Source organism: Odocoileus virginianus, chromosome 2 (assembly GCF_023699985.2).
Source record: "Odocoileus virginianus isolate 20LAN1187 ecotype Illinois chromosome 2, Ovbor_1.2, whole genome shotgun sequence".
Lineage (NCBI taxonomy): Eukaryota > Metazoa > Chordata > Mammalia > Artiodactyla > Cervidae > Odocoileus > Odocoileus virginianus.
In genome coordinates this window covers 96,962,412-96,980,760 of record NC_069675.1, presented here as the reverse complement: position 1 = coordinate 96,980,760, position 18,349 = coordinate 96,962,412, and the positions used below count along the sequence as shown (strand labels likewise).

The 18,349-nt window shown below is 52.5% G+C and overlaps 1 protein-coding gene across 4 annotated transcripts in view; it reads left to right on the top strand.

The window, feature by feature from the left end:
• Nucleotides 1-415: 415 nt before the first annotated feature.
• RAPGEF1 (Rap guanine nucleotide exchange factor 1) overlaps nucleotides 416-18,349 on the top strand; it is a 133,724-nt gene continuing 115,790 nt past the window's right edge. For 2 of the 4 annotated variants that reach the window (XM_070454838.1, XM_070454831.1), the window contains exon 1: nucleotides 416-712. In XM_070454838.1, the coding sequence (XP_070310939.1) occupies nucleotides 652-712 (61 nt within the window). In that variant the 5' untranslated portion in view covers nucleotides 416-651. The remainder of the gene's footprint in view (nucleotides 713-18,349) is intronic. The other 2 variants (XM_070454844.1, XM_070454847.1) reach the window with 2 other exon arrangements.

Genomic DNA, 18,349 nt, shown 5'->3' with positions numbered 1-18,349 from the left:
TCACAGGCCCTGGCGTGGAGACGAGAGTTTGGGTGGGAGCCCTATGTTCCAAGTGATGGAGGGCAAGTCAGCAGGGCAAGCTAAGTCCTGGTTGGGATCAGACTCAGGCCTTGAGCTGGGGAGTCAGGTTCTACAGCAGAGGATGCTGAGTTCCGGGTGGTCCACGCAAACCCTTGCCTTGGCGTCGAGGGTCCGTGTGTGCGGGCAGCGAACGCGGAGGCCCAGGTGTGGGTTGGTGGCCGGGGGCGGTCCTTCGCCCTGGCATGGAGACTCCGGGTCGGCAGGGGGCGCTGCGTCCCGGGCGGGAAGTTCCGGCCGGCTCCGGGTCGGCAGGGGGCGCTGCTTCCTCGGCGGCGCGGAGGCCGCGCCCGGCAGGTGGCGCTCTGGCCGCGGCCGAGGCCGGCGGGCGGGCGGCGGCGCGGTGCTGCGGCCGGCTCGCGGGCCGGGAGAAGCGGCGGCGGCGGCGGGAGCAGAGGAGGCGGAGCGGCGGCGGGCACCCCCGGGCGGGCTGGGGCGCCGCTGGCCGAGCGCACAGGCCGCGGCCCGCAGAGCCCGCCATGCCGGCGCGGGCCTGAGGCGAGGCGAGCCAGGGCCGAGGCGAGCGGCGGCCGCGCCGGCCTGTGGCGCCCGCAGCGGCCCGGCCCGGGCCCGATGAGCGGCGGCCTCGGCCTCCGGCGCAGCCCGGAAATGTCCGGCAAGATCGAGAAAGCAGGTGAGGCGGGCGGGCGGCCGGGTTCCGGGGGCAAAAGCGCCGCCAGGCCTGCGGGGCGCGTCTCGGGCGACGGGGCCGGGCCGCGCGGCGCTCCCGGGGCCACAGGCCGGCGGGGCCGGGGCAGGGACCGGGGGCCCGGGGCCCGGGGGCCGGGCCGGGCCGGGCCGGGCCGGTGCGCGCCGCTCGGCCTGCGGCGTGAACTTTGAGACAAGGGGCAGGGGACCCGGGCAGGGACCGCGTGTCCCAGTGGCCCAGCGGCGGGCCGTCGTCCTTCAGGCGGTGAACGGAGGCGAGCCACAATGTATGTGTCATTTCTGAGGAGCCTCGAGTTTAAATTGAACCAGACGTCTCCACTTCGGAGGCTTCAAAGGCAGCGGGGCAGGATGTGTCTCTCGGCGTTTTCAGGGCGCGGGCGAGCTTTCCTTCGGTTTCAGGCTGAGCCCTTGGACGCGGGGGCGTACGGGGAACCGGTTGGGTCTGGGGTTCGGTTAGAAATCTCGTTGCCAGCCTCATCTCTTTGTGTCTTCCTAGAGACCTCAGAACCTCGCCTTCCGGTTACCTGGGTTTTTCCCGGGCTGGGAAATAGTAGTCTCCAAAGACGCAACTCGGGGGCGGTGCACCTGGGGCGCAGGGCTTAATTAAGCCGGCGACACCTTGCAGGACACATCCCTGGGTCCAGGGCTTCCGGCGGGGACACCGCTGGTTGTCATAACCGGATACCCTGTCGTCCCCTTGGCAGCTGAGCTCTGGAAGGTGGGCTCTTCGGGGGCTGGAAATGGGGCAGGTTACACTGATTTTGGATGTTGCTGGTTTCCCGGGTTGAACCAGGACACTTTTCTGAGAAGCGCCTCGGAAGTGGACCCAGAAGGCCGTGTAACTTGCAGGCTGTGGCTTGAGCACAGGAAGGACATTTTCATCGCCTTTCTTGAGGGTTTTGTGTGTATCCGGCTCTGTGCCGAGCGCCTTAAACATCGGGCTTATTAAATCCTTGCCGATTGTCTGTGAGAGCAAATGTGGTCCCAGCTTGACAGCTCAGTGCTTTCTTGCAGGCCTGCCCCCCCTGCTCTGGGAGCCGAGATCCCAGTGCTTTCCTTTGGGGCAGGGCCCTTGGCCTCAGGTGCTGTTTCTTGGGTGTCTTTCTCATTGTTCTCCAGCCCAGGGCCCAGTCCGCTGACCACGAGACCACGAGTTCCCTGCCAGCACACATGCTGTTTCAAAAGCACCTCCAGTTAGTCTGTGCAGCGTTTCTTAGGATGTGCCATGTTTCTGGACAGTGTTGGGGGAAACTTTGCTGGGTTTTTTTTTTTTTCCCCCAAAAACAGCATCAACAGGGTTTTCTCTCATTATAAGGGTAATTGAAAATTTTGAAAGTCATGGAAAAGTCAAAAGAACACAATGAAAAGCACCTCCTCCCTCCCCCGCCCCCCAGCCCCACATGCTTCTTTCCAGGCTCAGCCCTCTCGCATGCACTGCTCCCGGGAGAAAGGAGGTCTGAGGCCAGGTCTTCTCCGCACAGATTACCCCTGGGCCTTCCCCTCTGCCAGGAGCTGTAGTAGATGCAGAAGCAAGCGGTGCCTGCCTTCAGAGAAGCTCATCTGAGGGTGGGCAAGCCGACCCCAGCATTACCCCAGGCCACCAGGTGGCGGGTCTGTGGGCACAGGTGAGGGGAAGGCTCTGAAAAGAGGGCGAGGGTGCCCCCCATGGAGATGGGGGGCGAGGCTGACGGGGGTGTGGAAAGCTCCTGAGGAAGGTGCCTATGGTGGGAGGTGGCTGAGCAGGAAATGCTGAGGTTGGCCCCTCACGTGGAGCTGACGGGAGGTCCGTCCTTCCAACCTCAGGTCCTCTGCTGGGATGCACACACAGCTGTCAAGGCAGCCTGGGACACTCCGGAATGAAGGGTCAGCCTTCCGGGTGGTTTCTGCTGGTCATCATAGGTGGCCGTCAACTTTGCATTTCAACAAGATTTCCGTTCGGGTTTCTGTTGGCCTTTTTTCCTAAATGGACCTACCGTGAGGTCACCAGCAGGGTGTTTCATTTAAAGGAAAGGCACTCAGGTGAAGTGGTGCCTCCTCTTAGAAGGTGGACAGGCTCCGGAAAGTTACAAAGCCTGACACCCAGCCAACGACCATTGTTGTCAGGTTTTGCTCTTTTCTGTTGACCTGAGCAGGAGAGTTGCTTCCTCGTGTTCGTAATCTCAACTCAGAAAATAGGACCAGTGCTCTGACTTCTTGGGACTTAAGGCAGCCAGGGTTTTCCGAGTGTTAGAGAAACCTGATGCAGCCCAGGAACCCTGCAGCCCTTCCCACCCGATCCCTCTTGGAAGCCGCAGCCCCTTCAGCCGCCAGGGAGATCTTTGATTCTGTCTTGCTGCCTTTCAACCTTTTTACTTCCTCACAGTGCCTGCCTGGCGTCGGGGTCACAGGTACCCCCCTCCTTTGAGGGTAGACCCTTCTGTAGGGACCAGATCAGGCTGTCTGCAGTCATCTGCTCCGGGCCCAGTGGGGGTCAGCACAGTCTGGGTTCCAGAGGGGGGCGTAGGGTCAGCTTGCTGGCTGGTTGGGGCTGTCTACTTCGGCTCGGTGGAGAAGGGTTGAACCTAGAAGGCCAGGCAGGCTGCTGGAGTCGGGGTAGGGGAGGGCTCCTCGGTGTCTTCCAGATGTAATGGGAAGGCAGGGAGCAAGCCGAGCCAGACGGCTTAGGGAGCTCCCGGGGTGAGCTGTGGGCAGGGCAGGCTCGGAGAAGAGGCCTTGCAGGGGAGCTGAGAGGGGCCTGTTGTGAGGACTTGCGCTGTGGGGTGTGCAGTGCTGGGCCGCTTTGGGGAGCAGTGCGCCTGATTCTGGCACGTCTGCAGTTCCGGGGGTCAGCGCGCGCGTGCTTCCTCCCAGCAGGCACACTGCATGGAGGGGGCTGAAGCCTTAACCTTCCTGGAGGCCAGACACCCCTCTTGCCTGATGATCGGAAGTGACAGGCTGGTGGCCGTGGGCTGGAGTCAGGCCATAGATGTGTGTGAGCCACGTGTGTTCTTGGAGAAAAACGAATTGATGGTCTGTATTTAAAAATCAGGAGATCGCTCACCAATCGCGGGTTTCTGGTTCTTTTGAAAAGCGAACAGCGCCGGTAACCCTCAGCCCTGCTGCTGCGAGCCACTCTGGCGGGGCCACCCCCCTCGCTGCCACCCCAGCGCCCACGCCTGCTTCCCACTCAGACTGGCAGCATTCCAGTGTGCGTCCCTTTCCTTGCAGAAACCACCGCTCGTGTTTGTTTGCTTTTTATCTGGACTTTGAAGTCTTTGCTCCATCCCTTTGCTCGGCACTGATCGAGGGATCAGTGCCTGGGGTCTGGCGCTGTGCTGGGCTCTGGGGAATGGGGGTGATCTCAGGGACACGTTGCGGTCACACAGGCCTTAGCTCTGGCAGAGTTGGGGGTGCTGGGGTGTTACCAGGGATCGCATCAGACTTTTGGTGGAACTGTGAGGGGTGGGCAGTTAAGTGGGCCCAGCCGAGGGGGCAGGAAGAAGGGGCTTCAGTTTCACCAGCTGTACTCCTCAGAATCTCTGGGCTTGTTCCTCAGTTCCAGGTTGGGTAGTTTATTCAGAACCTCCTAGAGGCCTGACGTTGTTCTAGTGTTCGGGATGCGAGAAGGATTTCTGTCTCCAGGGCCACAGGATCCATCTGGAGTAGATGTAAATTGTGCAGGGGTTTCTCGGGTTTTTTCTTTTTTTTTAAAGCAGGTGGTTCTTTCCCTGCCGTGTGCTCCTAGCAGACCACGGGGGTCTGTCCAGGACCTTCATCCATCACCAAGCCCTCTGGCCGGTCTCTCGGCTCCTTGGCTTCAGGCTGCTCCATGGGGCACTGACTGAAGTGGTGGACTCGGCCAGCACCCTGCCTCAGGGCAGAGTAAGTACAGTGTCTCAGACTCAGGTGTTGAGTTTTTCAGATGTGCGAAGATGCTTTCCTTAAAAAGAAATTTTACCTTGTTTGCAGTCATAGTAACTTTTTGTGACTGTGTATTTTCTCAGAACAGATGAAAAGTACAAGCCCAGGCTCTCACATGAGGCTGCAACTTTTGGCCAGGAGAGCGTCCTCCTAGATCAGTTTTAAAAGTCCTCTCAAATCTTAATACTTCCTTTACCCCACAAATATTGATTCTTGTGCTCAAAACGTATCCAGTCGATAAATAGCAACACTTTCAGGGCACCTGCGGCCATTGACTGCCTCCCTCCCACGGCCCTCCTCGTGGGAGACGCCATGTGCCCTTGCAGTGGCCCGGACCCCGCTGGGCCTGGCCTTCCCGGTTCCCGGGCCAGGGATAACATCAAAACGGTCTTGAACCTGCGTACAGTTTCTGTAGTCTCTGTTCAGAGTGCATCGACAGATGACCTCATTTCAGTGATCCCCACGAGTCCTGGGGGCCAGAGCAGGGCCAGTGAGCCCCGCTTCCACCCTGAGGGCGGCTGAGGCCTGGGAAGGCTGTTGATTTGCCCAGGATCACAGCACGCCTGTGCCCCGGCTCTACCAGCCCCTTTAGGGAGCATTGCTTAGAGCTTCCTAATTGCTGGAGACACAGTAGCTTAATCTGATTGTTCATGTTTCTAAGTTTCCTTTCTGTTTGTTTGTTTTTTTTTAAATCCTGTTACATTAGGGTAGGCCCAATGCAGTCTTTGGGCTTCCCTGGTGACTGAGTCAGTAAAGAATCCACCTGCAATGCGGGAGACCTAGGCTCGATTGCTGGGTTGGGAAGATCCCTTGGAAGAGGGCATGGCAACCCACTCGGTATTCTTGCCTGGAGAATCCCCATGGACAGAGGAGCCTGGCGGGCCACAGTCCATGGGGAAGCAAGGAGGCGGTCACGACCAAGCACACGGCATACAATGCAGTCTTCAGGCTGCCTAGATACTAATGACAGTTTTATCAGCTGTATCGTAAGGACGTGAGAAGTAGCACAGACGCAGGCTAACCATGTTTTACAAAATCAACTGTAGCAGCCCCCTGAGCAGCTGCTGGCAGAGGTGGTTTGAATGGGACTCCTTGCAGCCAGCAGGCCTGGTAGGAGGCCTGTAAAGATGAGTCATGTATGAGCTTGCAGAAAAATCATGTCCCAGGCCGGCCCGGATTGGAGCACGCCTTGAGCACAGGGCTGGGTCTTACCTCCGGCCAGTTGACTGCGTTCCCGTTGCCATAACAAGATGACGCACTGCACAGAAGAGCAGCCTGGCAGGGCCTCCGCTCTGCACCCCCCGCGGCCCTCGGCGCCCTGCCGTCCGACAGGTGGTTCCCCTGGTTCGGCTCCCACCTTGCCCGGAGGCTGCTATAGGATTTAAAACCAAACAAACAAAAAAACCAGTTTGTGAATTACCGAGGGATCTGTCATCTGAGTTTGTGGTCATCTGTCTTAGGCCATTTGATCGTTTGGACCCTTGTGACCTCGGGAGAGTCTTTCTCTCTTTTTGAATCTCGTTTTCTCTATCTGTGCCATGAAAGGGGAGAAGAGGGAATTTAAAATAGTGCATCCTTGTTTTGTTTTAAAGCAGGCCTGTATTTTTTTTAAGTTTACTTGTGAGGTTTTTTTTACTTTTTATTTATTTATTATTTTTACTTTTTATTTGATATTGAAGTCCAGTCGATTAACAGTGTTGTGATGGCTTCAGGTGGACGGCACAGGGACTCAGCCATACATACTTCATACATGTGTGCTTTCTGCCCCCCACTCCCCTCCCGTCCAGGCTGCCACGTAACGTTGAGCAGGGTTCTGCAAGCAGCAGGAGAAGGAACTCTTTAGTTCCTAGGAACGCTGCTTGCTGACTGTTGGGCACCGCGAGGCCCCTCCATGGGCCCTCCACCAGCTCGGTGTGAAAACCCACTTCCTGGACGTGCTCAGCCGCCTCTGCCAGAGCCGACTACCTTTAGGCTCTTCGTGCCTCCCCTTCCTCTAGCAGAGACAGTGCATTCCCTGGGAGGGCCCCAGAGGAACCTTCTGGATAGGAGGATACTGTTTAGCTCATTCAGAAACCAAAGCCCCAGTTTCCTTTCTTCAAGTTAAAAATCAGCAGATACAGTCCTAAGTAGACTGTTAGCCTCTTGAGGCAGAGTGTCTGCCGGGTCCACCATGGTGTTGGCATCACTGTGTCTAGAAGACAGTAGGTGCTCAAATACTCTTCATTGTGAATTTAGTTTGATGTTGTCAAAGGATGAACTCAGGTTTCTGATTCCGAGCCTCAAAACCCTCTTTGAATGAGCTCTTTCTGGGCTTCGAGTCACCAGCTAGCATGGTCGTCGGTGCGTTGGTTGGACCAGTGCTCTGATACGGGTGTGCAGTTAGTTGGGGTCCTGGGTTAACCACATGCGTGGATCAGTGTTTCAGTGTATCCTTCCAGAAATGGGTGAGGAGGCTGAGCTCAGGTGCCCGGAGGCCCTTTCAGGAGAGCGCGAGGGCGTGGTGGAGACTGAAGCTCGTGCAGCCTGAGACTCCGGGGCCATCAGTGACCATGGCCACGCGTGGTTCTGGGGAGGCAGGATCCAGGCGCTCTCAGGCTGTGCTCCTTCGTGTCAGGCAATCACAGTTTTGCCTTTCATTTGCAGCCTGCAGCCAGCATGTGCCTGCTCTGCCCAGCCTGCCTCCGTGACGAGCCATGATGGGAGGCCCTGTCTGCTCTTGTTGTCTCTTTCCTTTGGCCTCTGAGCAGGATTTCGGACTCGCTGCGTGCTCTGCTGACTCTGTATGGAGTGGTTGTACAGTACATGCCGTCTTTGAGGGGCTACAGAGCTGGGCTGCTGGTCTTCTGCCGGTCTTTTCCAGATGGTCTTCTGCCAGCTGCTCTTTCTTCTGGGTCAGGGGTTTAAGCAGAGTCTCTCCTGCCACTTCTTCTTTTGTGAGCGAAGATGCAGTGGCCTCAGATGGTCTCAATTCCTCTTTCTCCCCACTTGTTTCTTCCAGGCTGCAGTTTGGAAGATAGATGATGGCTCTCTGACTGCCCTATGCTACAGTCTGGACCCTGTCTTCCTAAAATACAGTTCCTGTGTCATAGCAGCTCAGATCCCCAGTTCCCGTTGGTCTCTTAAAGATGCCCTTTCTCCTTGCTTACTTTTCATTGGCTGGATGGTTTCAGACGGTCATTTTACTGCAGGTTAACTTTGGTGATCAGGACCCTCTGCCCTCCTTTTCAAGCATAGAAGAAATGGAGCTGTGAGGCCCAGGATGGTATGTGGCGCTTCCTGGGCTGGGGACAGTGGGCAGGCTGCAGGCGTTGGTGTGGACTCAACAGGGCTGGCTCCCGGTCACACACTCACTGTCACCACTGGGAGCCAGCCCGTGGCCCCCGAGCAGAAGCGCAGTGCTTGCAGCCTTTGAGAGAAGGGAAGCGTGGACGTGGAATGAGAGAACAGGAGGATGAGTTGGCGCCGAGTAGCCACTCAATTGGCCCCGAAAAGCAAACAGAAAAACAAACAAAACCTCTGGCTTGGAGACAGAGGTTGTATTTATTTTCTGGTTGTGGATAATCGTGTGTGCCCTCTCTCTTCGAGTGACTGTGAATAAATAGATGGGGGATTGTGCATGGTCTTGGAATTGGCTGCTCTCAGCCCCTCCTTTCAGTGATAAGTACAAGTAGTGGTAGTAGCTGGCAGTCCTTGAGCTCTTCCCACGTGCCGGGACCAGGCTCCATTGTGTGTACCACACACACGTGGTCTCCACTAGTCCTCACAGCAGGAGCGAGGCACTGTTGAGGACGAAACTCCATGCGGAGCTGCTCTTTGTGCGTGGGATCCTGAGGTCCCTGAATAGCTCAGATTTGCCTGTGGTCGTACTGCGTTGCGGGCAAGATAGGACTAAAGTTCATTTGACTGCATCTTATTTTTCCCATGTTTCCATTGGCTGTGACGGCATCGTTCTCTTGGCTGTTGTAACTTGGGGCGAAATGAGCGTCCACATTTCCAGGGACTTTTCCACCAGTGAGGAGGCTGCTGCACTTAAAGGGCCACCTGACAGTTTTGGGGTGCTTGAGATGACTGCTCCCCTGGCTCTCCTGCCCCAGCTCTGGCAGGGGGAGGTGGGCAGGAAGCCCTCCTTCTTGCTGAGCGACCTTGGGCAGACGGCTTAATCTTTCTGAGCCTCCTTTGCCTCTGTTGTCACCCGATGGGGAGGACAGATCCATCTCGACGCCCTTTCCGACACTGACTCTTTGTGAGTCTCGTCTGCAGTATCGAGGGGGATGTGAGTTAGGGTCGTTGGTCTTTCATGACACTGGTGTGGCAGGGCACTGCAGCCATTCATCATCACGCTAAAACATGCTCCTTATAGCCTGCAGAACCCTTTGGTAGGCATTCGTGGGTTTTCGGCTGTTGTTTTAGGTTTTGTTTGTCTATTATTAAATGGTGCTAGAGTAACAGCCTTTCTCCCAGATGAGAAGAGTGACCACTCAGAATTATTGACTACTTCCTGTTTGCTTTAGAGTTTTACCTTCTGATCCTTGTAGGATTTAATTGGGTCTGTTATAAAGAGAGAAGTGGCAAGTGTTGTGCCATGTGACGGTTGAGGAGAGGGGGGCGGGTCATGAGCTGAGGGAAAGGTGGGGCTCACTGGGGAGCGTGGGTTCGTCGTCCTTCCCTTCCCTGCAGGGCATGTGCTCCCCTGGCCCCCCGGGAGCCGGGAGCTGCGTTCTCTGCTCCTCCACCGCAGGGCAGCTGGCTCGAGGGCGCTGTCGTTGTCTTTGGTTGGAACCTGCTCTGGGATTCCCCCTGGGGCTTTCCAGTTCCTCTGCAGGACTGTCAAGGTGGCGTCACATCTGCCTACAGATTTATGAAGCAGCTTCTGGTCTCTGGGGTATAGAGGCGGCTTGGTTTGCTGAAAATACTGCAGGGGAATCTACTTTGGATGTAAACAGTGAGAAGTGGGCCTTAGTCAGCGTAGCTCTGTCCACCCACCTGCAGACTCAGCCACCCCACTCAGTCACCCACTCACTCACCCCTCCATCCATTCAGCACGTCTCCATCCATACAGCACCAGCTGACTGTTCACCCAGCATCCAGCTGCCTGCCACAGCACCAGGGGTGCTGAGAAGTCTGGGGGCATCTGCGGTCTCGGGAAGCTGATGATCCGGTCTGCGCTCCGTGCAGGAGACTTTTGATCTCGGCTTTCATACTTCTCTTAACATTCATGCATATTAGAGGCAGCATGAGCCTGGGGCTAGAGCTCAGGAGACCTGCTTCGTGGCCCCTGGGTCTGCACCGTGGCCTGGATTAGTGCCCTCTGAGCCTCAGTCTCCCCCCCAACCCCAGGAGATGAGAGGACGGACTCCCAGTACAGGTCGGTTGCGGGCGGTGGGGTGTGCAGCCTTCGGCTGAGTCCTCCAGCTGCAGTTTCGCATCCCAGCTCTCCACGGAACAGTGGGATTGTGGGCAGGTGGCTTTGCCTGTCTAAGCCTCAGTGCTTTATCTGTAAAAGGGAAAGAAAATTCTAACAGGGTCTACCTTATGGTGTTGAGAGAAGATTAAATGAGATGATGCCCATGAAGCATGTAGCAGAGTCTTGACACAATAAACATTAGTTTTGTACCTACCCCATGTCCCCTTCTGCTCTGAAACGACCATTTCCTTTAGTACGATCATACGGTAAGTGAAGTTCAGACCTCAGCACTCACAGAAGGAGGGAAGTTCTCTGGCTCTTCAGGTATTTCCTTGCAGGATGTGTCTGTGTCTGTCTCTGTCAAAGTTGAATTCCAGGAGATAAGTTTTTACCACTAAGTAATAGACCTCCAAAGAGATGATGTATGGGAAGAGGAGACGGCGTCTCACTTCAGCTGCACAGGTGCCCTGTCACCTGCAGCAGGGGGAGGAAAGTCCTGCTTCTGTCTGCAAGTCTGTCTAAAAGGGATGGTCCTTTGCTTGCGGGCAGCGGCTCATCTCAGCCGGAGCAGGGCTGGTCATCCGCAGGCACGTTTTTGCTCCGTCCCAGAGACACCACCTCAGTTTCTCATTGTCGGGGAGACTCTCAGGGTTAACTCGGCCATCTTTGTTCAACACTCGACGTGAAATGGTCACAAGGTGTTGCCTTTGTTTTGTGATAGCCGAAACCCCACAAGCTCTTCAAGGGCCTTATGTGCAGGTAACTTACTAATTGCTTTGAATCGGCAAGTGGGTTGGTTTCATACCCATTGTTTCTCCTCCTTGATTAATTTTCACAGTTTAAAATAGATTTGGAAATTCGGATGTATTGTTCTGAGGCTTGCTTCCTTAACCGTTCTCTCCCAGTCCTTTCTGATAAGTGAGGGTGAATGTGTGTCATCTGCTTGCAGGCTTGTCAGTTCAGCTGGCACAGGGCTGTTTGCAGAGAGACTAAAGCCCAGTCAACCCTTTTCACTTTCTCCAGCCATTCGGTCCAGGAGCTAAAAAACTTCTCATTTAATTACCATCACCAAACTAATTTGTGCTTCTGCCTCAGCTTGTCAGAGGGTACCTTACAAATACTATTTCTCTGAGCTCATCAGAAACCCAAGGCACAGATCAGAAGCATGCTTTCCTGTATGAGCTTTCCTTGCTTTTTTTTTTCTTGTCTGTTTTGGGGGAGCTGTCTATTGATTACGCTAATTGTGCAGGCTTGTAGAATGCAGTTTTTATATTTGACCCAGCTGGGACTTGGACTGGGAACCTGGGCTGCTCCATTTCAGGCCTGTGTGGCCTGGTCCCAGCCTGGCTGTGCAGGGCATCTCCTGCCGGGGAAGTCCTGTAGACTCAGGTTATCCTGGGAACATGAGTCACTGTCACCAGCGCTGCTTGGAGCTGTGGCACTTGGGGACCATGGAGAGAGAGCCAGCCTGAGTGTCAGGCCTGACACTATCACACATCTGCCGTGTCCTCTGGGGCGGGCCTCAGCCCCTCCCTGGACCTCGATATGGAGCAGTGGTTCTTGAGCTCTTTAAGATCCTTAAGTGCCGCTAAGGATCTGCCAGGTGCCCTGTGGACCCAGTCCCCGGAGAGAAAGATGACGTGTGTACGTGGTCCTGTCAACCCTGAATTCCTGCTACTGCTGCTGCTACTAAATGATAAATAATATTTTGCAAACACCCCGGATCTTGGAAAGATCAAATGGAATCTTGGGTGTCTGAATAATCAGGACTTAGTTTCTCCTAGTTTAGTCAGACCTGGGCTCGAGTGACAGTATTTATACATCCCTGAAGTTTTGTAAGGATTCCATGAGACGATGCTTGTAAACTGGTTAGCACAGTGACTCTGTGGATAAAAGGAGACCCCTTTCCCCTTCTGCATGTGAATTTCTTAAAATATTACCTATAGTAAAACTGACCCTTTTTTGAGTTTGTGGTTCTTTGGGTTTTAACTCATCTGTAAATTTGTGTAACCTCGGTGAGTCAGCGGTAAAGAATCCACCTGCAGTGCAGGAGGCGCAGGAAACAGGTCTGATCCCTGGTCTGGAAGATCCCCCAGGGGAGGAAATGGCTACCCACTCCAGTACTCTGACCTGGGAAATCCCATGGACAGAGGAGCCTGGTGGGCTACAGTCCCTAGGGTCAGAAAGAGAAGGACACGACTGACTGACTGAATGCACACACACACCACCATCAGGATTGAGAACAGTTCCATCGCCCCAGGAGGGGAAAAGACAAAGACTTCTTGCTGTCCTTTTGTTGTCAAACCCTTCCTCCACTTCTGACTGCTGGCAGCCATTGGTCTGTTTTCTGTCCTTATAGTTTTGTCTTTTCTGGAATGTCATACAGCATGTAATTTTGGAAATTGTCTTCTTTTACTTAGCATACTGCCTGTGAGGTACATGAAGTTACTGTTTTTATTTAGCTCATTCCTTTTTATAGCTGAGTAGTATTCCATTGCATAGACATCATCATTATTTGTCTGCATAGAATTTACTTTGGTTAACTAGCTCTGTTTTCCAGCATTTGACAAACAGAAAATATCAAACAACCTAATTTAAAAACTTGAGCAGACATCTCCAAAGAAGAAGATAAGCAGATGGCCAATAAACACATGAAAAATTACTCAGCATTGCTAACCATTAGTGACGTGTATACCACAACCACAGTGAGACACCACCTCACGCCCATCAGGATGTCTGCTTTAACACATGAGAAAATAACAGGGTTTGGCCAGGATATGTAGAAATTGGAACCCTTATGCACTCTTGGTGAGAACGTAAAATGGTGCACCCATTATGGAAAACAGTGGCAGTTTCTCAAAAAATTAAAAATAGAGTAACCGTATGATTCAAGAATTCTGCTTCTGAGTAATAGACCCAAAAGGAAGGGACTCAAAAAGGTATCTGTACACCCAGTTTCATAGCATCATTATTCACACGATAGCCAAAAGGTGCTATCAGAGCGCCTATCATCAGAGGATGGACAAGCAAAGTGTGATGCGTGTGCGCACAGTGAGACCTTATCCAGCCTCAAAAAGGACAGGCATCCTGTCAGCATGGATGGACCTGGAGGACATTGTGCTAAGGGAAATGTCAGACGCAGAAGGACGACTATTGTACAGTCCCACTTGTGTGGCCTACCTAGAGTAATCAAATCGTTGAGACAGAAAGTAAGTGGAATAGCGGTTGCCAGGGGCTAGGAGAAGGGAGAATGGGGAATTACTGTTTCACATTTAATTAGTGTTTAAGTCCAGTTTTACAGGACAAAGAGAGTCCTGTGAGTGGATGGTAGTGATAGTAGCCCAGCAGTGCGCATGTACTTCTGACCACTGACCTGTACACTTAAAGATAGTGAAGGCAGTAAGTTTTATGACAATATGTTTAAAAAAGTACTGTGGATACCAATTATTTTTTAATATTTATTTGTATTATAATTATTCAATCTTAAATATAGTAAGTTATATTAAAAACGTTTTTTAAATGGCACAGTATGCCAGATATAATACTAGGGAGCAGTGCTCATGTTAAAAATGACCTCTGGTTTAATGAATTACATCTGGGCTGGGAGGACCTCTAGGTGAACTACAGGTGCCTGTGGGACATGATTCTCTGGACTTCCTGAGAGCAGCCGCTTTTATAACTGGGCGAGCCTGTGTGATCGTGAGACGTGGGCTTCTGTGGGGCTGGAAGCTTCTTGGCCAGGGTAGACCCCCTCCCCTTACAGGACGCTCCTCAGCTGCGCTGGACTCCTAAAGGGCCCTCCTCGAGGGGGTTACCCCCTGCTGCCCTGTGGCAGCTTTTGGTTCCCGTCTTTCATCCTTCACCGGTCTGAGGAGGGCAGTGCTGTGAGTGGGAGAGACGTCCTGGAGGTGCAGAGGTCGAGGTGAGCCCAGAGTTCGGTGGGTGCAGTGGTCTGGCACACACTGAAGGCTCTTAGTAAGATCCTCACAAGCCCGGCAGGGACCTCCATCCAAGCTTCTGCCTGGAGACTGTCCTCGTTGGCACCCACTGTGTTGACGGCACAGATGGGATTTGCACTAGCTCTGCTTGATGGGATTCCAGGCTCTTGGCCGCACTCATAAGGAGGCATCACTGACTTGGGGGAGGGGCCGAGAGAGGATGGCCTACAGAAGCAAAGTCCAGTCTGTCTCTTAAGAGTTTTAAGGCCAGGGAAGCGCTGGTAGTGTTAGATGAAACAGTGCATCCCTTTGGAAGTTGTCGCCTTTAGATGGTCACGGCAAGTCTCTGTCCCACGAGCATTGTGAATGCATCTATGAATCTGGGGTGATAGGCAGTCACTGCGTCTTTCGATCCCATGGCACCCATGCATGTAAGACGTACTAGTAATACAGTAATACTTCTCAGGAAATAAAATTACATTAGCAGGGTTGATTATAAGACAACACACTTTGATTCCAAATGTGAAACTATGAAGAAGTATACCTTTTAGAGTCAGGGAAATACAGCTGGAAGCCTTGATTCAGTCTCTGAGCTGCTTTCTTGAGCACCTATTGCCCTTAGTTCCTGACGAGAGATTCTGGGGCACAGTGATACATGAGCCAGGCACATGCTCTCCCGGTCCGCACTGAGCCTGTCCAGGGCTCCCCTCCACACGAGGTCTAGCCTTTGAAGAGTCAGACTCTAGAGTTCTGCTTATAAGCATCACTCTTGCCTCGCCTCGCAGTTAGACGTCTGGACACCTCAGGAAAAGGAGCCGGAAGATCGCTGGGCTTAGGCCGACGTGACAGATGGGGTGACGATCTCACGTCCCGGCTCCACCTGCCGTCCTGGCAGGGTTATTAATAGCACCCTCCCTGTCACTCTCAGAAGTGTTCTGATCTGGAAGACACTGGGGGAGGAATCATTTACAGCTCCTGAGTGCCACACGTTTGTGCTGGAGAGGGTCTTGGTTTTGCAGTGAGACAGCTGTTTCAGAAACACAGCCTGTTCCGGGGCGGGATCAGGGCGGTAGAGTCCCTGGAGGGTCAGCTGAGTTCGGCTTTGGTCCTGTTCTCCCTGTGGGCATCTGCCGCTTCTTATGTTCCGATCGCTCAACTCATGGATGCATCAAAACCTGGGACAGTTTGGTTTTAAAACAACAGCAACAATAAACATGTACATACAACAACCAGAATGTATTTATCTTATGAGAAGAGTTAGATTCACCAGATCTTAAATTCATGTTCTTTGGGATGGAGGGGAGAGATCTTAGTGTTTGTGTCAAGTCTTATGGAGAGAATTGGAAAAAAAGTTACATGGGGACGGTAATCTTGGGTTAAGTTAGAGATTTTCTTTTCCCTGTTGCCATAGAAAGGAGGATGGAGGTTGAATTTTTGTAAGAATTTTTATTCAAGTGCTACAGTTGATGTTTAAAGAAAACAACCAGAAAGGTAGGAAGTTTGTGTTTGTGACAGAGTGGTAGTTTACAGCCTGTTATGTTAGCAGGTGTTGAGGACAGGTCAGGGGTCCCTGTTCTGAGGACCTGCTAGGTGCCCCGGAACGTGACCCGCCTTCTCCGGTGCATCTCAGATTGTGGCACCTGGAGGTTGCTGTGCTCATTCTAGCCCCTGGTTTCTGCTTCAGCAGTTCTGGAGTTGAGCTGCGAGTTGGCATTTCTAACAAGTACCGAGGTGATCCTAGACAAGTGTATTAGAAGGCAGAGACATTACTTTGCCGACAAAGGTCAGTATAGTCAAAGGTATGGTTTTTCCAGTAGTCAGGTATGGATGTGAGAGTTGGACCATAAAGGAAACTGAGCCCTGAAGAATTGATGCTTTAGAACTGTGGTGTTGGAGAAAACTCTTGAAAGTCTCTTGGACAGGAAGGAGATCAAACCAGTGAATCCTAAAGGAAATCAACCCTGAATATTCATTGGAAGGGCTGACGCTGAAGCTCCAATCCTTTGGCCACCTGATGCAAAGAGCTGACTCATTGGAAAAGACCCTGATGCTGGGCAAGATTGAAGGCAGGAGGAGAAGGGGATGACAGAGGATGAGACGGTTGGATGGCATCGCCGATTCAATGGACCTGAGTTTGAGCAAACTCCAAGAGATGGTGAAGGACAGGGAAGCCTGGTGTGTTCCAGCCCATGGGTTGCACAGAGTCAGACATGACTGAGCGACAGAACCACCCAGGTGCTGCTGATGGGTAGGTGTTGGGATGCGGGCACTTGGGGATGACTGCTTAAAGTTAAGTACAGAGAGGAATGAAAAGGCTCCTTGGGACCTGACCTGAAAAGTGGCTCCTGGAGGGTGAGGAGGGATGCAGAGAGCAGTTTATAAGCGCCGATGGCAGGAGCTGTACTGTGTGTATTTAATCCCATTAGCGGCACTGCGGGCAGCTGAGAGTGACTTCATTTTACAGATGAGAAAACTGAGGTTTACGTGACTTACCCGGGTGGCATGTGGAGGAACTAGGGTAAACCATTGCCCGGTACTGAAACGAATCCTTTTTAAATGGGTGAGCAGCACAGACACCTCAGAGTGAAGATTAGCGCCGGAGAACAGCAGGAGAAGGACGATGTTCACAGTTCTTCCTCTTCCAGCGTGTGTTTTTGCCAGCAGCTCGTGAGGTGAAAAGCAGTGCTCTAATTAGCTCTGACAAGAAGATGCCCAGAAGGTTGGCAGCTATGAGGAAAACTCTGATGAATCTCACACTCAGCATATATTGTGCCCTGAGATATTAGCTAATTGATTAGTTTGATTTATTTGTCACCATGATTAGCAAGACAGTTTAAAACTAAGCATCTAGAACTTGAGAACCAGACTCTAAAACTGAAATTTTGTTTAAAGTCACACAGTAGTCAACTTTAGTACTTTAAAAACATCATGGTAATTTTTTTTTTTTAAACAAGCTTCTGACTTGTCTTAATGTGTAAGTGTTGTGGTTACACATAGACACATCCATTTCAGCCCTCCTTTTCTGGATTCTCTGCTCTTCCAGACTCTCAGTTTTGGAATATCCTAGGGCTGAGTCCTCCAGTCTCTTCCTCAGCAATTTAGTCCCATGTCTTTTTTTTTCTTTTTAAAATTTTTATTTTAAATCTATTATCTATTATCTATTGTATAATCTACAATGTTGTTAGTTTATTGCTGACAGCAGAATGAATCAGTCATGAAAGTGAAAGTCGCTCAGTCATGTCTGACTCTTTTTGACTCTATGGACTATATAGTCCATGAAATTCTCCAGGCCAGAATACTGGAGTGGGTAGCCTTTTCCTTCTCCAGGGGATCTTCCCAACCCAGGATGGAACCCAAGTCTCCCCGCATTGCAGGCAGATTCTTTACCAGCTGAGCCACAAGGGAAGCCTGAATCAGTCATATGTATACATATCCCCACTCCTTTTTTTAGATTTCATTCTCTTTTAGGTCACCACAGATGGTGGAGTAGAGTTCCCTGAGCTATATATACAGCAGTTTCTCATTAGTTAACCTATTTACACATAGTATTGTGTATGTCGGTCCTTATATCCCAATTCATCCTATCTCCTCTCCCCTTCTTGGTAACCATAAGTTTGCTCTCTATGTCTGTGCTAGTCCCATGTCTTTAAGTGCCATCTAAATACTGGTCATCCCCAAATGTGCGTGTGCAACCCCCAACTGTCCCCTGACCTGCAGACTGCCCACTTACATCTCCACTTAGATGTCTTGTCAGCATCAGACTTGATGTGTCTAAACTAAACCAGGGCTTAGTTTAGGTGGTGCTTCACCACCTTAACTTCCCGCCTCACTGGCTCCTCCCAGGGTATCCATGACAGTGCATAATGTCATTTTTTAAAAGAGGTTTTTTGTTTGTTTAAATGTTTATTTGGCTTTGCTGGGTCTTAGTCGTCGCACGTGGGATCCTGAGTCTTCATCGCAGCAGGTAGGAGCTTTAGTTCTGGCACGCGGGATCTAGTTCCCTGACCAGGGGTTGAACCCAGACCCCCTGCGTTGGGACCGCGGAGTCTCAGCCGCGGGGAAGTCACTAAATAATGACATTTTTGGCCTAACTGACCAGGCCCATAAAATCCGGCGTCCTCTCGGACTCTTGTCGTCCACACCTGACCACCCGCGGGTCCCCTGGGCTTCCCCCGGGTGTGCCCAGCCTCCCGGCTCTCACCATCTCTGCTGACTTGTGCTCCAGCCAGCGCTGCCCTGGTGCCCTCCTGACTGGCTTCTGCCCCGCCCCCACCCTCCATGGCTTTTCAGTCTTTGTTCAGCAGCCAGAGCGTGAGTTAGTTCGAACCGGGCGAGGTCCAGGCCGTCCGTGGCTCCCCTC